Source organism: Emys orbicularis, chromosome 2, assembly GCF_028017835.1.
Source record: "Emys orbicularis isolate rEmyOrb1 chromosome 2, rEmyOrb1.hap1, whole genome shotgun sequence".
NCBI classification, from domain to species: Eukaryota; Metazoa; Chordata; order Testudines; family Emydidae; genus Emys; species Emys orbicularis.
The window spans coordinates 191,051,734-191,069,080 of NC_088684.1; the positions used below are offsets into that span (position 1 = coordinate 191,051,734).

General features: G+C 43.1%; 1 protein-coding gene across 1 annotated transcript in view; it reads left to right on the forward strand.

Annotated features, from left to right (window-relative positions):
- The window catches only part of ZPBP (zona pellucida binding protein), a gene marked incomplete at its 5' end in the record, with an annotated part of 84,557 nt that extends 70,076 nt beyond the window's left edge, over window positions 1-14,481 (forward strand). Inside the window, one exon of the mRNA XM_065398391.1 lies at window positions 14,390-14,481. Within this exon, the coding sequence (XP_065254463.1) occupies window positions 14,390-14,481 (92 nt within the window). The remainder of the gene's footprint in view (window positions 1-14,389) is intronic.
- Between the last annotated feature and the right edge of the window lie 2,866 nt (window positions 14,482-17,347).

Consider the following 17,347-nt stretch of genomic DNA (forward strand, 5'->3'; position numbering starts at 1 on the left):
TATTTAAAAAAAAAAGAAACAAAGATTATGCAAGAAAATAGAAAACATAATGAGAAGACCCTAAAACTGCAGGATCTGCAATATATTTGCATATGAGATTTTTCCATTTGCTCTGATTATGAGAAGGAGCTTATACCATACACAGAAATTTCTTCCATTTCTTCCAAAGGAATGTAGTGAAGCATTTGAAAGTTTTACCTATATCCATAACTATAGTTTTACATAATCTTGAGGAAAACTAGAATGAAAGCTCTGTGGGGTTCTTGGGAGTACCTCTCTACCTCTTAGGAAGGTTTATAGTATATAGTGCTCCAGTTCTATCATGAATTCACTTCCTCTTCCCTTTTGCAGAGGCTAGCTCCCATAAACACAATAGTCCTAATAAGCCCTTGCGCTCCGGGGCAGTGTAAGGGCTGAAAATCATAGAATCATAGGACTGGAAGCGACTTTGAGAGGCCATCTAGTCCAGTCCCCTCTACTCATGGCAGGACTAAGTATTATCTAGACCATCCCTGACAGGTGTTTGTCTAACCTGCTCTTAAAAATCTCCAATGATGGAGATTCCACAACCTCCCTAGGCAATTTATTCCAGTGCTTAACCACCCTGACAGGAAGTTTTTCCTAATGTCCAACCTAAACCTCCCTTGCTGCAATTTAAGCCCATTGCTTCTTGTCCTATCCTGAGAGGTTAAGAAGAACAATGTTTCTCCCTCCTCTTTGTAACAACCTTTTATGTACTTGAAAACTGTTATCATGTCCCCTCTGTCTTCTCTTTTCCAGACTAAACTAACCTATATTTTTCAATCTTCCCTCATAGGTCATGTTTTCTAGACATTTAATCATTTTTGTTGCTGTTCCCTGGACTTTGTCCAGTTTGTCCACATCTTTCCTGAAATGTGGTACCCAGAACCGGACACAATACTCCAGTTGAGGCCTAATCACCGCAGAGTAGAGCAGAAGAATTACTTCTCATGTCTTGCTTACAACACTTCTGCTAATACATCTCAGAATGATGTTCACTTTTTTTGCAACAGTGTGACACTGTTGATTCATATTTAGCTTGTGGTCCACTATGACCCCTAGATCCCTTTCCGCAGTACTCCTTCGTATGCAGTCATTTCCCATTTTGTATGTGTGCAACTGATTGTTCCTTCCTAAATGGAATTGTAATGGGGTGGGTCTCACCACCGCGGCACCTTCTGCTGGCCGTCTTGGGAATTAGCTCTCAGCCCTTCCAATCCGCCTTCAGCTAGTGGTGTCATGCCTGCCATCACAGCTGTCTCCACTCTTTGGACTCGCGTCGCTCCCCAGACCGCAGCTTCCTCTTCTGGGCACAGTCCTCTGGCTGTACCCCTGCTCCGGTATCTCCCCCGTTCCAGGGGACCGGCAGTCCTTAGTCCCGCCACTTGTTAACTGCAGTCTGGGTACCGTCCACTCTCCTCATTGGCAAGTGAGGCGGGGGGGACCAAGGCCCGCCTGCTACTCTGGGTCCTGACCCAGGGACTCTATAGCTGGCAGCCACCTACTGTCCTCCAACCTGCTGCCTATTTTCCCTGGGCCACTTCCCACGTAGCCCTAACACCCTCTCAGCCCTTGTAGCAAGGTCCCAGCCTGGCAGTGGTCAGCCAGCAGCTCACCCTCACACTCTGCTGCTCCTGCCCAACATTGCTCTATCTATGACACTTCTTCAGGCAGCCAGTCCTCCTCCCTTGCGTTGCAGGAAGAGACTGCCTTCTGCTGTCCTGAGCAGCCCTTTATATATGGCCCTCGCCGGCCCTTATTGGCTGCTCCCCTATTGGTGGGCTCAATAAGCCCTTTCCTGATTCGTGGGTTCTGCGCAGCCTCCCTGGTGCTGCTTTTAACCCCTTCTTTTCCCTGTGTGGGGCAGCTGCCCCACCACAGGACTACTTTGCATTTGTCCTTATTGAATTTCACCCTATTTGCTTCAGACCATTTCTCCGGTTTATCCAGATCATAATCTTATCCTCCAAAGCACTTGCAACCCTTCCCAGCTTGGTATCATCCACAAACTTTATAAGTGTACTCTCTATGCCATTATCTATCTGATGAATATATTGAACGGAACTGAACCCAGAACTGATCCCTGTAGGACCCCACTCGTTATGCCCTTCCAGCATGATTGTGAACCACTGATGCTGGGGTGTGAATCTACCTCACGCTAGCCTGCTGCTTTGAAACGGGAGTAGATTAAAGCACATTAATGAACTGTTAGTATGCATCAACAGAGTCCATGCGAACAGTTAGTTAGTGTGCGGCAGGCTAGTGTGGGGTAGGTTCACACCCAAGCTTGCCACAAACTAAATGTTTGTGTACATAAGCCCCAAGAATAACTAGTGCCTGGATTCACCAGAAGTTTTGATTCCCGCTAGCTCAACCAGATTCCCCAACGTTCTGTTTTCCAGTCTCTTTCCAAAGCTGAGCACTCTGCCCTGAATAGAAATATCTGTTCTTCCTAACACGCATTTCTTCTTCCCTTAGTATAGATCCAAGCAATGTTTTTGTCTCAGCCCCAGATTTGAAGCCCTTTTCCTTCCCAGAACCAAGTCCTATTTGCTCTTCCGCACATCAGAATCTTCCTCTTTCCCCAGCCCTGATGGATGGGAGAACAAATTTAAAATGTTATTAAGATGAGGTTAAAAAAAATTGTGAACAGAGTTTGAGCATAGAAGTTTCTGGTTATCAGGGAATAACATACAGATTATCGAGGGTGCAAAGTTTGGCTTAAGATCAGGTGGCATGAGGAATACATAATCTGCAATATCCCCAATTGGGCGTAAAAGGTTTGCTAATTTTCAAACACTTCCTTTTAGCTGCTTTGTTCCTTATCCTTCCTGCAGCAGGCAGCACTAGCACATGATTACATACTGGTGCTAAGTAGTTGCTATATATACCCTATTACCTCACATCAGTTGGGATCATAGCATTGACTGTATGATGCTAAATAAACATCAGGGAGAAGCTCATTCTCTCTGTCTCTAGGTTCCCTACAGAAATAGGCCTTCCTCCTGAGCCAGTTCTCTTTACCTGCTGGTACCTTCAGGAGGCACAACAGCAAGCTTTCACTTGTGATGCACCCTACTTGAGAAGGGCAGCATTCAGCCCTGAAGAAGGGGCAGAGTCCATCCTGCACCTCAACCCCTCTCTGCTGACTGCCTCCCATTCAGAGCGTCTGTATTTTGAGTGGACTCCCAGTAATTCTGTGGCTACTCCCTGTGACTGTCACTGAACGCCCTTCTGGCAACACACTTGAATCCACAGATCTTACTTTAGCCTGCCCCTTGGTAAAACTGATCTTTTCATTTCCCAGGTCCCCAAACAACATACATATAGACATTACAAAAACATAGTTCTTCATGACATTGCCTTCACAGAGGCCTGATGGCTGTCCATAAAACCTTTTTGATTAGTAGTTAGCAATTAGGAGGTCCACACACATCTCCCTTAAGCCCTACATTATATGGACCAAGAGTATAATTGCTATACTCCTTCTAACCATCCATCAGTTCCTCTCTGTTGCCAGCTTGAGCACTCATGAAAACTATTTTAGGGCTGATATATGTGGAGTTCTGTTCTCAACTTACTCTCTTGACATTTTGTCAGCAGCAGACTCTGGTTTGAGAAGGACAATGCTTCAGTTGCTGTTGAACAAGCTTGTATTTTAAGGGATATCACTGTTAGCTAGTCTCCTACAGTAGGGCTCTGTGGAGGCAATGTCATGAAACTACAAAAGGTTATTAATTTATTAGAGATAATTCTTATACTCTGAATGTATTGCCATCTCAGAGCCACAGTCACCCTCTGTTAACATAACTTCAAGGCCCAGCTCCAAGTAAGACTTCTTGAGGTAGAGAGTAACTGAAGGGCGGTTAGAGGAGGCAGAGTATTTATGCCCTTGGAACTTGTAACTGCAGACTACTACTCAAAATTGTTCCTGAGGCCACATGGGTAGGCATTCTTAATGGGTGGTGCTATAGAGACAATACATTTGAAGATGAGTTACTTCTGGTCAGTAAAGCCTTTCTATCTCATAAAAGGTGGATTGATTTAAATCAGTTGTTCTCAACTGGGGTACCCAGAGGTCTTCCAGGGGGTACATCAACTCTAGATATTTGCCTAGTTTTATAACAGGCTATATAAAAAGCACTAGTGAAGTCGGTACAAACTAAAATTTCATACAATGACTTGTTCGTACTGCTCTATGTACTATACACTGAAATTTAAGTACAATATTTATATTCTAATTTATTTTATAATTATATGGTAAAAATGAGAAAGCAAGTAGTTTTTCAGTAAAAGTATGCTGTGATACTTTTGTATTTTTATGTCTGATTTTGTAAGTAAGTAGTTTTTAAGTGAGGTGAAACTTGGGGATATGCAAGACAACACAGATTCCTAAAAGTGGTACAGTCGTCCGGAAAGGTTGAGAGCCACTGATTTAAATCAGGATTTAAATCAACAAGCTAGAAAATTTGATTTAAATGCTCAACTTTAATCTTGTTTTGCATTTGTACTTTTTTTCTTCTAAAGAAAGGTTCATTCTCATTGGTTGTTAACCATTAGAACTTGTTGACTTGCAACTAAATATAGTAAAAGTTTTCTTATGTTTGGGAAATGGGGGGGTTCCGGTAAGTCAAAAATTCCGGTTAAATAAGAAGGAGGGAGTTTGGTTACGGGAGGGGGCTCAGGGCTGGGGGTTGGGGCACAGGAGAGGGTGTGGAGTGCTGGAGCCGGGTGGCGCTCACCTTGGGCGGCTACCCGCAAGCAGCGGCATGTCCCTGCTGCTCCTAGGCAGAGCGTTGCTAAGCCCACAGGCGCTGCCCCCGCAGCTCCCATAGGCTGAGGTTCTCACACTCAGTGCTCTGAACTCCTCGTGGCCGTTTCTCCGCCTAGGAGCAGCAGGGACATGTCGCCGCTTCCAGGGAGCTAGGTAGGGAACCTGCCGGCCCTGCACCAACTGGACTATAAACCGGACTTTCAATGAAGATCAGAAATGCTGGTTTTTAGAGCTTTCCAGTTGGTAAAGTGCTGGATAACGCAGCTTTTACTATATAGGCTTTACCCTAAATTTGGTACTGTTTGTTAACAAGGAGGATAAACTGTGTCTATGCACATCTATTTAAGCAGTTTGTTGCTTAACATTCTTTTATTCTGATTCTTAATTTTTACACTTTTAGAAAATTGTGAATGATATTTCTTATTTAGTATAGGATTAATTTTTTACTCATGATTTGTGTTAAGCTGCATTTGGATGCAAATTGTAATTCAATTCAAATGCATAAAACAGCATTTTTTATTATTGAACATTACCTTTAAATGTATTGGACACATAAGAAAAAAATAATTTATTAAAGCATGTTTTGCATTTAAAACAGATGTATTAAACGAAGGAAGTATTCTCTTTAGTTAGTGAATTGAATTGGTCACCATGTCATTCAAGATTTTAGAACAAGTAGATCTCATCCTGTCATTCACAGTTTTTAATTCGAGAAGGGAAGAGGAGAACAAGTTTCTGTCAGTTTCTGAACTTTGAATGAACTAATCGTTTAGCTCTGAACTTGTTGAATGAGCTGAAATAAAGAAAATAGTCTCTCTGCACCTGCAGAAGATGTCACTTTTGTCAGAAGTTACTTTAGCATTTAACAAACTCTGGTTCTTCTTTGAGTGCTTGTACACACGTTCCACTGTTGGGGTATGTGTGCCCGGTGCCTTCAAACCAGAGACTTTTAGTCATCAGCACTGTGTGGAGCCATGCATGCGTCCTGAGTATCATTGTGCCTCCAACTGTGGGAATAAAGAGCAGGGCTGCTCCTGCTGCCTCTCCGTTCCTTCTCATTGTCTGAGGCTTTGATGGCGCTCCCAGTGATGCCTCTTAGCTCACAATTTATTGCCTTGCTTATCAGCAGCTTTTTTGTAAATAGATAGTACTTAGTAGATAGGTAGCTTAGTATTAGTTTTCAGTAAGAGTTTATTTTGTTCTCTGTTAAGAGGAGGCTATTTTCTTTCATTTGTCTCCTGTGGTGGTACTCCTTGTGATGGGGCGGGACTCACCATTTCAGGACCTCCTGCTGGCCGTGCTGGGAATTAGCACTTGGTTGCCGGTGCACCTTCCTCTAGTGGTGTCTCACCACCATCACTTCTGCTCCACCTCTAAGGCCCGCATTGCTCCCCGGACCGAGGCGTCTTCTTCTAGGCACGGCCCTCCAGCTGTCTCACTCCGCTTTGGAACCGGCTGTCTCTAGTCCATCCACTTGCCGCTGTGCCATACTGCAGCCTTCGGTGTAGCCCCTCACCTCAAGGGATAAACCTCAGTCTGAATACTGGCCACACCCTCTGTGGCAAGTGGGGGAGAAAGGGAGGGGGAGCCTGTCCGCTACTCCGGGCCCTGACCCAGGGACCCTATAGCCGGCGGCGATGTGCTGCCGCTCCTCCAGCTCCTGCTGCCTATTTCCCTGGGCCACTTTCCCGTAGCCCTAGCACCTTCCTGGCCCTTTGTATCAAGGGTCTCAGTCTGGCAGCGCTTAGGCTGGAGCTCCCTATTGCTCCCCTGACCCTGCCCAGTACTGCTCTATCTAAGTTACTCTTCTAAGGCAGCCAGTCCTTCTCCCTTGCACTCCAGGGAGAGACTGTCCTTGGTCTGTTGAGCAGCCATTCTTATATGGCCCTCCCTGGCCTTGATTGACTGCTCCAACAACTCTTCTCCTGACTGGCTCTCTACAAGCCGTCCTCCCATTGGTTGGGTTTTGCGCAGCCTCCCTGCGGGCTGCTTTAACCCTCCATATACCTGTGTGGGGCAGCCGCTCCACCACACTCCTGTAGAGATTAGTTGTCTTGGTACGTAAATCCTCAGTTTCAAAATTGCTTGACACGTGAGGCAGTAATGTCACTAAACGACAGACACACTAGGTGTCTAATCTGTCTAGTGCTAAATGTGCTATATTGAGTTGATTTGGAAAAGAACCTGAAAGAGCTGGAGAGTCCTGGCTTAAGATTTACCTCATGAAGAGGTTGATGGCCTGAGCTCTGATCCTGGTATGCCCAGGGCTGATCATTCCAATTATGCCTCCTCCAGAAGCATTCCTGCAGCTACCTCATCTTTAGTTGCTGTTCTGTCACCAAAAGACTCTGCCTCTGACAGAAGGAGGAAGTCCCACAAAACTTCCAGAGAGAAGAGGCAGCAATCCATCCCTGGCCCTTCATCTAAGGCCCTTAAGACTTCTAGCTCTTTAGAGCATAAGGGCAGCTCAGAACCCAGGAAAGACTTCTCAAGAACCATGTAGCTCTGAACATCATGCTTCAGTAAGTGGTGAAAACTTGCCTTATAAGCGGTCAGGTACAAATCTGGCTGATTAAAGAGGACAGGTGTCACTAACTCAGGTTCTGTTTCCAGGGATTCAGTATACAGTGATATCAATGACTCTGGTACTGATCACCTTGGTAGCAATGAGGCCAGCCCCGACGATTCCATCCCTTCCTCCAGTACTGACAGCCCTGGTACTGATGCTGTGTCCAGTTTCACTGTTGGCACAAATCGACTATTGTACCAATCCTATCAGTACTGTCTACTCCTTGGGCCTGCATAGCAACCAAAGATACATTGTGTTCATTGGTCCCAGACACTCTTCTGCTTGTGGCCCAACAGGTCCCACAGCAAACAGTGGTTTCAGTATCCACCTTGGTACCAGTGAGACCGTCACATCTGAGGGCACCAGGCAAACCTGCTGACATCGTCATCCCATCCCAAGATCTGAATGACTAATACGCTGCTCTTGGGCTACAGGATGCCAACTTTCATGTGGTCATCCAATTAAGCCATGGAAAATAAAAGATTTCTAGTTGGGGTCTGCTACTACCAGTACACAGTGCTTGTTTTTAGTCTCTCATCAGGTCCCAGAGTTTTTACAAAATGTATGGTGGTATTAGTAGATTCAGTTGTGGCTCATCCAGCTGCGTCTGAGAATAAACAAGCCAAGTTGACACTGTCCCCCCTGTAGAAAGAATCAAGTTATTTGGGACCATTCTCGACTCTCACTGCAACAGCCTATCTATCTCCAGAGAACTTCAGTCCATCCTATGCAGTAATCTGCAGGTTCATCCATGTGATCTTGCCTTAGATTGCTAGGTATCTTGGCATCTTGAATGTACGTGACTCGGCATGCCACCACACTTTACCTGTAGTACATGCAAAGCTGGTTGAAGTCTATATTGGCAAAACAAATATCCTCTGGACATGGCGGTTCATGTATCTTTCTGAGTCCTATCATCATTAAGGAGTAGATGACTCTGAAAAATGTGTGCAAGGGAGTTCCCTTTTCTCCCTCCACTTCCATAGAAAACACTAATGGATGAATCCACTCTGGGCTGGGGAGCAGATCTGAACAGAGTGTAAACTCAAGGTCAGCAATTTTGCCAAGAAACAGCCCTTCATATAAACAACGTAGACCTGAGAGCCTTTCTTCATACCTGCAAAGCACAGTTGCCAACATTCACGCGGTAAATAAGCACCCCAACTTTCACAATGAGCCAAAAATCAAGCTAATCCCATTTCAAAACAAGGCCAAAACAAGCCAATCCCTAAGAACCACAACACTCCATGTGACTAGATCCCTCTGGCGTGCAATCTGGGACTGTGGTGGGCCCGCTGTTCACCCCTGACTCTCTCCTCCCTTTGCCACAGCTTGCCCCCCCTTTCCCCTGCTTACCAGGAGCCGATCAAAAAAAAGAAGGAACAAGCTACAAGCCAAACAAGCTACAAGCCAAAAATTAGCCAACAAGCAACTCACAAGTCAAATAAGGCAAAAACAAGCCCAATTTCATGTTGTGAAGGCCAAGACAATAACAGTGTTCAAAAAAGAACTAGATACATTCATGGAGGATAGGTCCATCAATGGCTATTAGCTAGGATGGGCAGGGATGGTGTTCCTAGCCTCTGTTTGCCAGAAGCTGGGAATGGGCGACAGGGGATGGATCACTTGATTACCTGTTCTGTTCATTTCCTCTGGGGCACCTGGCATTGGCCACTTTGGTCTGACCCAGTAGGCTGTTCTTATGTCAGTGCAGCCTCCCATAACCTTATCTTTATTCTTGGACGCAATTGCTGAGACCCAGTCAGATTTTGTACCCCAATCCTTGCAGTCTCCACCTCACAGCATGGATGCAGAGTGGCTACATTTATCAGAAATAAACTGTTTGCATAGATTTCAAAATTTCCTTATTAACAGGAAGAAAGGACTCTACCAGAAAGGCTTACCTGGCTAAGTGGAAGCGGTTTTCAATGTAGGCCTGGCATCATCAACTGCCTCCATCCAAAGCACAGGTACAAGAGGTATTGAATACCTACTGGAACTAAAGAATTTGGGCCTATCAGTGAGCTGCAAGGTCAACTTTCAGCAAGCTAACTCCACCATTCGCCCTCCTATTCAGAGATGTTCTGTTTTCTTTATCCCTGTAGTAGGAAGACTTATAAAAGGCCTAATAAGGGTTTTATCCACCAACAAGAGAACTAGTCCCTTTCTGGGACTTTAACTTAGTCCTCACTGGCCTTATGGGACTGCCCTTTGAACCACTGGCATACTGCTGCCTTTCTCACTTATTAGCTAAGACAGCATTTCTAGTTGCAATAACATCAGCAAAGAGAGTAAGAAAATTAAAGGCTCTAATGGCAGGACTTCCATATACTGTCTTCTATAAGTAGTCTTGGCAGAATTTGTCGGGGTTTTTTATATGTAATTGGCAGATAATCTAGATGTTTACACTCCCCCCCCCCCAAATTTGTATCTATTTAAATTTTCATGGTTGAGGGAAATTCTGCAGGAGGGGACAATAACAATAACTATTTAATAGTAGATTCAAAAAGTTAAAGCATTGTAACCATTAACACACACATTGTCAACATCACATGTCAAAAATATATAAAGTAAATCTCCTTAAATCAAACTCTAAGTTCTCAAGCATCATTTTTCTTTCTTTGCCAATCTCTAAATTTCTGTCATTATCGATGGAAAGGGTCTTGCATTGGTTTGTGTGTGTATGGTGAAATGAACATTTACTAACAAAAATCTAATCCTTCTAAGCCTATCTATAAGTATAAGGTCTCATTAAAACCTCATCCAAAATTCCTGTCAAAGATGGTCTTGAAATTCCACTTAAATGTGGTTATATCACTACTGATAATTTTTCTCATGGACATCTATAGAGTTGCTACATCCATACGTTCAGTCAACATTATGCCATAGTGAAAGCATCGAAATGACAGTTCTACAATCACAGTTTAAGTAGACCGCAGTGAGTTTCCATCTCCAAAAGAGAACTGTTTGGGAATCATTGAAATACAAATGTGTACAAGCAATCAAAGAAGAAGAAGAAGAAACAATTATTTATTACATTCACTGTGGCTCTTTGATATTTGTTGCAAGCATACCGTATATACTTGTTCATAAGCCGAATTTTTTTAGTAAAAAAGGGAAGCACCAGAGAAGGGGGTCGGCTTATGAATGGGTATAGAGAGGGAGAGGTGGGACACAGCCCCTCCCCCCAACAGAGGGAGCAAGGAGAAGCAGCACAGCCAGCAGAGCCAGAAGGGAAGAGGCGGGGCCAGAGTCTCTCCGCTTCTGGCCGCGCTGCTCTCACGCCAGCCTCCGAAGCAGCTGCAGCTCCGGGGCTGGCAGGTTGCAGCCGTGCTGCTCAGCCCCGCCCACCAGAGCAGGCTGTGGCCATGCTGCCCGACCTGCCAGAGCACCGGCCCAGCCCGTTGGAACATGCTGCGGCCACGCTGCCCGGTCTGGCCCGCCGGAGCAGGCTGCAGCCGCGCTGTCCAGCCTGCCGCAGCAGCTCCAGCCACGCCAGAGACTTCCTCCCCTGGCCCTCCCCAGATAAGGTGGGAAGGGATGGGATGGGGAGAGTGTGGGGGTCCTGGGCAAGGGGTGGGGTCATGTGGGGGGGGGGGGGTTGTCACAGGGGTTACTTCCCTGACCCTCAGCTTCTCCCCCCCAAAAAATTTCCCCACCAGTTGCTGTCCCAGCCTGTCAGGGTAAGCAGCTGGTGCGCCGGAACACTTTGTTTACTTAGGTTTACCTCCGTGCCTGCGGATGCTCGAGGTAAATAAACCATCTTGGCCCACCAGCAGCTTATCCTGATGGCCCGGGAGTCAAAGTTTGCTGACCCCTGAATTATAGGGTCAGCTTATGAATGGGTCATAAAAAATTTCCATTTTTACTTATCCATCTTGGGGGGGTTGGCTTATAAACGAACCGGCTTATGATCGAATATATACGGTATATATTCCATTACTCACTCCCCATCCGCGTTACAATGGATTGTATTGTTACCAAGATTCCAGTGGTGAAGGAACAAGAAGCCAGTTGGAGCGGTCCTGCTCTTGCCTGGAGGTATAAGAGTACTTATGGTGTATGTGCCAACCCATTCGGTACTGCTAACCAAAAGTCTCTTGCTTGAGTATACTGGGTGCACAGACACCTCAGTGGAATATATGTATAAAACACATCTTGAAAAACCAGGTACTGTATAAGTAAGTAATTTTCTTCCAGGTGCTTAGCCAGTGACTTCTACCAGTTCAGTGGTTTGATTTTCTTTAAAATGTCAGCAATGTGTATACTGCTTGAATATTACTTTATTTGAATAATTATAATATGTTTAGGTCTTAACATACGTTATAATTTCAAATTTAATTTTAAACGGGATTTATTTTTAAAAAGAAAACAATTAATTTAAATAAAAATCCATTTTAATCAGTTTTCATCCTGGTTTCATATTTGTATTTATAACATATTTTAATTTGCAGATTTGTCATTTTAAGATTATAAAAATCTTAGAAACAGAAATTTAATATAATTCCTGTTCATTCTAGTGGTTTAAGTGCCTCTTAAGGTATATAAAATAAAGCATATTTGAAGGTTAAATAAAATGTTCGGGTAAGTGCTAAGATCCTCCATTAAAGTTCAGTTAACACAAAGTAATTGTACCACTTTTGTGTCTTCACAGGACCATTAGATATAAAACAATTATTTTTGTGTTGGTCTTAAAAACATTACTGCAATGTTTTCATTTTCTTTCAGGAGTTAGGCTACAGATGTAGATGAAATACAGTACCAAAATTCATATCTTTTGTGGGCTCCTGATACATTCCTGGCAACTTGATTTCATCCCATGGGATAAGATAATCAGAAACCCACACTTGATTTATAACTTAGTAGTCTTTGTCCTCATTCGTTATCTTTTATAGTTTGATTTCCTGTAGTAATTTGCTTTAATGGACTAGGTACAAATTTAGCTTGCCATTACAATAATTTGAATTTCTCCAGTTCTCTCAAAAAAGTGAATTTAAAAAAAAGAAACTATATTTGATGAATAATCATTTCAGAGTTCTAAATAAAATGTATTGCCCAAGCAAATACTGAAATTGTACTAAAAATTGGAGTAGAGCAGAAAATGTCAGCACATAGGATTCAAGAAGAAATTAACATGTCAAGTGCACTTAAAAGTTTGTGAAGTGTGAAATGGTATATTAGATAGGTACAAATGAAATATATGAGGTGAAGTATTTTGTGGAGATGTTTATACATGAAGGGTGAAGTTAGGCCAGTGGGAATTTATGCTCAATAAGGAAGATTGAGACAAGTTATGTTTACTGTAAGAAACTTTATATCTTTTCCCAGCAGCCAGCTCAGCAAGCAGTAGGCTGTTTGCTTAAGATTTTTTCTCTTTTTCATGCCTTCCCCTAGATGGCAGACTGAGATTGAGCTGTTCACAAATAACATTTTATATGATTGTTATCATATAACACGGAATTCTCTGGGAGAAGAAGTGGGCAGAGTGCAGTTTTCCTTCTGACGTTGAGACACACTGGGGAGAAGGAAGGCTATTTACCAGCCCAGCTGATGTGGAGACTGGGAAGTGCTATTTGCTACATGTATATTTAGGGTTTCCTCCAGCAGACCCATAGAGATGTGCTGAAGGGTGGATACAGAGCTTCACATACCATTTCCATACACGCTTCCTCACTCTCCCTAGCAGTGGGAGGAAAATTGTGACTCTCCTGCAGAGAGAGAAGGGCTCCTGAATCCTTCTACCAATCATTGTTAATGTGATGCTGTCCTTTATGCTTAATTAATGAAAATGTCAGACAATCATCATCCTTGATTCAAATACATGTGTAATATTTGTATAGTGTCTAGCAAAATGGGACCCTGCTCTCGGTTAGGGTCTTTAGGCATTATCATAATCCATATAGTTAATACAGTGGTTTTTAGGGTTGGGATGAGGGGCCACTTGCAAGCCTCTCCTGCTAAACGGTGAATAAGCTCTGCCCAATTCTAATGGCATTTGAGAAGACCTCTAAAACTCCTTTGAGTCACCAGAAAGGAACAAGCAGAGTCAGGCAGCCCTCGGTGGTTGCCATAGGTCAGATGAACTTCGCTAAGGTTCTGTAACAATGGGAATAGGCAGGGTGAAGCCCCACAAATCCCGTTGAATTAATAGGTGTCAGGTAGAATAAGACTTAGTGGACACCTTTAGGCTACAAAGTGGGGAAGCAGGTGTGCTCCAGCTACAGGAGTATACCTGCTTGAGTACAGTGGGGCTGAGCATTAACACCCTCACTGCCCACCTTTTCCTCTAAAAATGCTATAATTGTCAAAGTATAGTGATGTTCAAGGGAGCCAGGAGAACCACAGACAAACCAATCACCTGGCTGTGATCCTTCTTGCTTCCTCCTGATTACTTATGTTGGGAGCTAACATATCCTATACAGGCTAGGGTCAGTCCCTAGCTGAGTGTGTACTGATTTCACAGAATGGCATAGCATGAGTTAACCAGTAGAAAAGTTCTTCTGCTCACAACACCATCTTTGGCCCCACACATTGATGTCTGCTTGTTTGTTGCATTCTCTGTGCACTTGCTACTTATTAATAGATTCTTAAAAGTCAGTTTTGTTTTAAATTTCCCTTTAAGTACATCTGTGTCCACTAGGTGGAGATAAAGCAATTTAGTTCAAACATTACTGGGTGTTGACCACACTAGAATCTGTTGGCAGCTGCTGCTCACTGGTTTTCAATAGTGAAAAAACTTACTTGGGGTAGAGCAATGGGGAATCGGAAAGTCATACACACTACTTTTGTGAAGAGAAGAATATTATATCTAATGAATGGATGGCATGTAAAAATAGATTTTTACAACATTTGTCCTTTTTTTTTTTAATTCAAATATTAGTATGTTAGAAAAATCTGATCTTGCCAATTAGTTGAATATTACATCCCAAGGAAAGGCTTTTAAACATTTCTAATCTAAGCAATATTTTAGATACCATTCATTTAGTTTTTTTAAATTTCTTTTGTTCTGTTTTCTCTGTCTGTAGTTGTCTGCAGCCCAGGATCATATAATCCCCACGATGGAGTTCACTGTCTTCAGTGCAACCATACTTTGATATACGGAGCAGCAAAATGTTAGCAGAATATCAGTACGAATACATTGCTCTTCAGTAGCTCTGATGTATTTCATTTTTAATATAGTAATATCAATAAAATGATTTTAACAACTTGTGAATTTTGGTTCCATCAATTTGTTTTAAAAAGGAGTAATATCTAGCCCTTTTAATAAAATATTAGGTCTTGTACCATTTTTGAGTATTTGATTTTTTTTAAAAACTACATTTAGTGTTTATGAAATATGCCAGATTGACCGCTGTGACGACTAAAGCTCTCTAATTACTCACCGAACAGACCGAGTACTGGCAATGGGCATGTATACTTCCCTACAAGTTGCTTACGAATGTGCTTCTGCTTTTTCTAGAAGGACCACCTCTAGGAGTGTACATGTAATTTCATCTTCCAGATCATCCAGTCCTTTCATAGACTGTTAGAGGACTGTGAGGAGCCCAGGCTCCACAGCAGTAGCTCGGAGGTGGAGCACACTGGGACACAGATCCAAGTGTGAGACTCTACTAAATTGTGTTTCTTCCATGAACAATTACCAGGTAAGAAATTATTTCTTTCTGATAGCAGTGACTTCAGTTTCCTTGGTAAGTAGGGCATCAGTCATTCTACATTAAATTTCATAAGCATAAATTAGTGCTACAGGCCCATATGCAATTCCTCCCAAAAAAGTGGCAGAATTTCAATTTAATTAATCAGTCATAATATTATCACTATTTTCACTGCAATCTTATGGCCATGCCAGCAGAACCCAAATTGAACATTAAAGCTCTCTTGGCTCTTATCTGGAGTAGGCTAAATCTTTAGATAAAAGATCTATTTATATCATTTTACACCAGTATAATAGAGTCAACCTGTGTCTAAGGCTTGGTCTACACTAACCCCCCAAATCGAACTAAGGTACGCAACTTCAGCTACGTGAATAACATAGCTGAAGTTCGAAGTACCTTAGTTCGATCTTACCTCGGTCCACACGTGGCAAGCAGGCTCCCCCGTCGACTCCGCAGTACTCCTCTCGCCGAGCAGGAGTACCGCAGTCGACGGCGAGCACTTCCGGGTTCGACTTATCGCTTCCAGACAAGACGCGATAAGTCGAACCCAGAAGTTCGATTGCCAGCCGCCGAACTAGCGGCTGGGTATAGACGTACCCTTAGAGAAGCATGACTAACTGGTTGCCTTAATGCCTTCTCATTGTTATTCCTTAGCGGGTCTGACCCTTAAGGACATGTTAAGCACACTGTCAGAAACCAGCCTCAGATCATTACCTAGTCAGGAGATTTGCGGAGCAGCCCCTATGGAATTCTCAATATAGTTTTAATAAAACACTAGTGTTAGTGGAAACAAATTCATGTTGAAAAGTCTAATTTGTGCTGCCAAATCCGTATCAGTTTCTGTATTGAAAATAGTCTAACTCAGTAGTTCTCAATCAGGGGTATATGTACACCTGGGGGTAGTCAGAGGACCTCCAGGGTGTACATCAAATCATATTTGCCTAGATTTACAACCAACTACATAAAAAGCACTAACGAAGTCAGTACAAATTAAAGTTTCATACAATGACTTGTTTATACTGCTCTATATACTGTACACTGAAATGTAAGTACACTATTGATTTGATTTTTTATAATTGGCTTTTTTATAATTTATATGATAAAAATGAGAAACTAATCAATTTTTCAGTAATAGTGTACTGTGACACTTTTTTGTATTTTTATGTCTGATTTTGTAAGCAAGTGGTTTTTAAGTGAGGTGAAACTTGGGGGTACGCAAGACAAATCAGACCTCTGAAAGTGGTACAGTAGTCTGGAAAAGTTGAGAACCACTGGTCTAACTCATTTGACCCTTGATTTTTTTTTCCTTTTGGGGCAATTGGTGGCTTGAAGGTGGGGGAGGGGGTCTCCAAGTATTTCATTTGTTTTTTTAAGTATTTCATGTTTTCCTTATTTTAGACACTTCCTTGGAGTTTATATCCTCAAAGTGGGGAAGAGTTACCTTTGAAGGAAACAACTAATTCTGATCTCAGGAAATTTCATTTGTAAGTAATCTCAGCTCACCTAGTATTCCCTGCATGGCAAAATAAAGGAGCTGATAGCAGGGGCAGTTTCTAGCTATTTTGACGCGTTTTTAGGTAAACAGTTTAATACCATAGCTCTTCAGGTTTGGGATTTTCCAGTCGTAGCCTTATACATGTAGACCATATGTTTAAAAGTTTGGATCTGTTACACTTATTACATTCTGAGAAGGGGCATTAAATACAGGTGCTTCAGCATACGTAGGGTATCCCTACACTACAAAATTAGGTTGATTTTATAGAAGTCGATTTTTAGAAATCGATTTTATACAGTCGATTGCATATGTTCACACTAAGCGCATTAAGTCGGCGGAGTGCGTCCTCACTACCGTGGCTAGCATCGACTTACAGAGTGGTGCACTGTGGATAGCTATCCCACAGTTCCCGCAGTCTCCGCCGCCCATTTGAATTCTGGGTTAAGCTCCCAATGCCTGATGGGACAAAAACATTGTCGCGGGTGGTTTTGGGTACATGTCGTCAGTCGCCCCTCCCTCTGTGAAAGCAACGGTAGACAATCGTTTCGTGCCTTTTTTCTTGGGTTACCTGTGCAGATGCCATACCACGGCAAGCATGGAGCCCGCTCAGCTCACCGTCACTGCTGCTGTTGTGGGCAAGTCTGCTGGGGGGGCTGCTGTGATTCAAGTAGCCAATGCAATCATTGACGTTCTGTTATCAAGGGTAGTGACTCTGGGAAATGTGCGGGCCTTTTTAGATTTTAGGTGCATCATATTCCTGTCCTTTGTCACTGGTGAAGTCTTGCAGCTGTATATTCCAGTCCGGTCGGCGCTGTAACACCCCATAGCACTTCTGT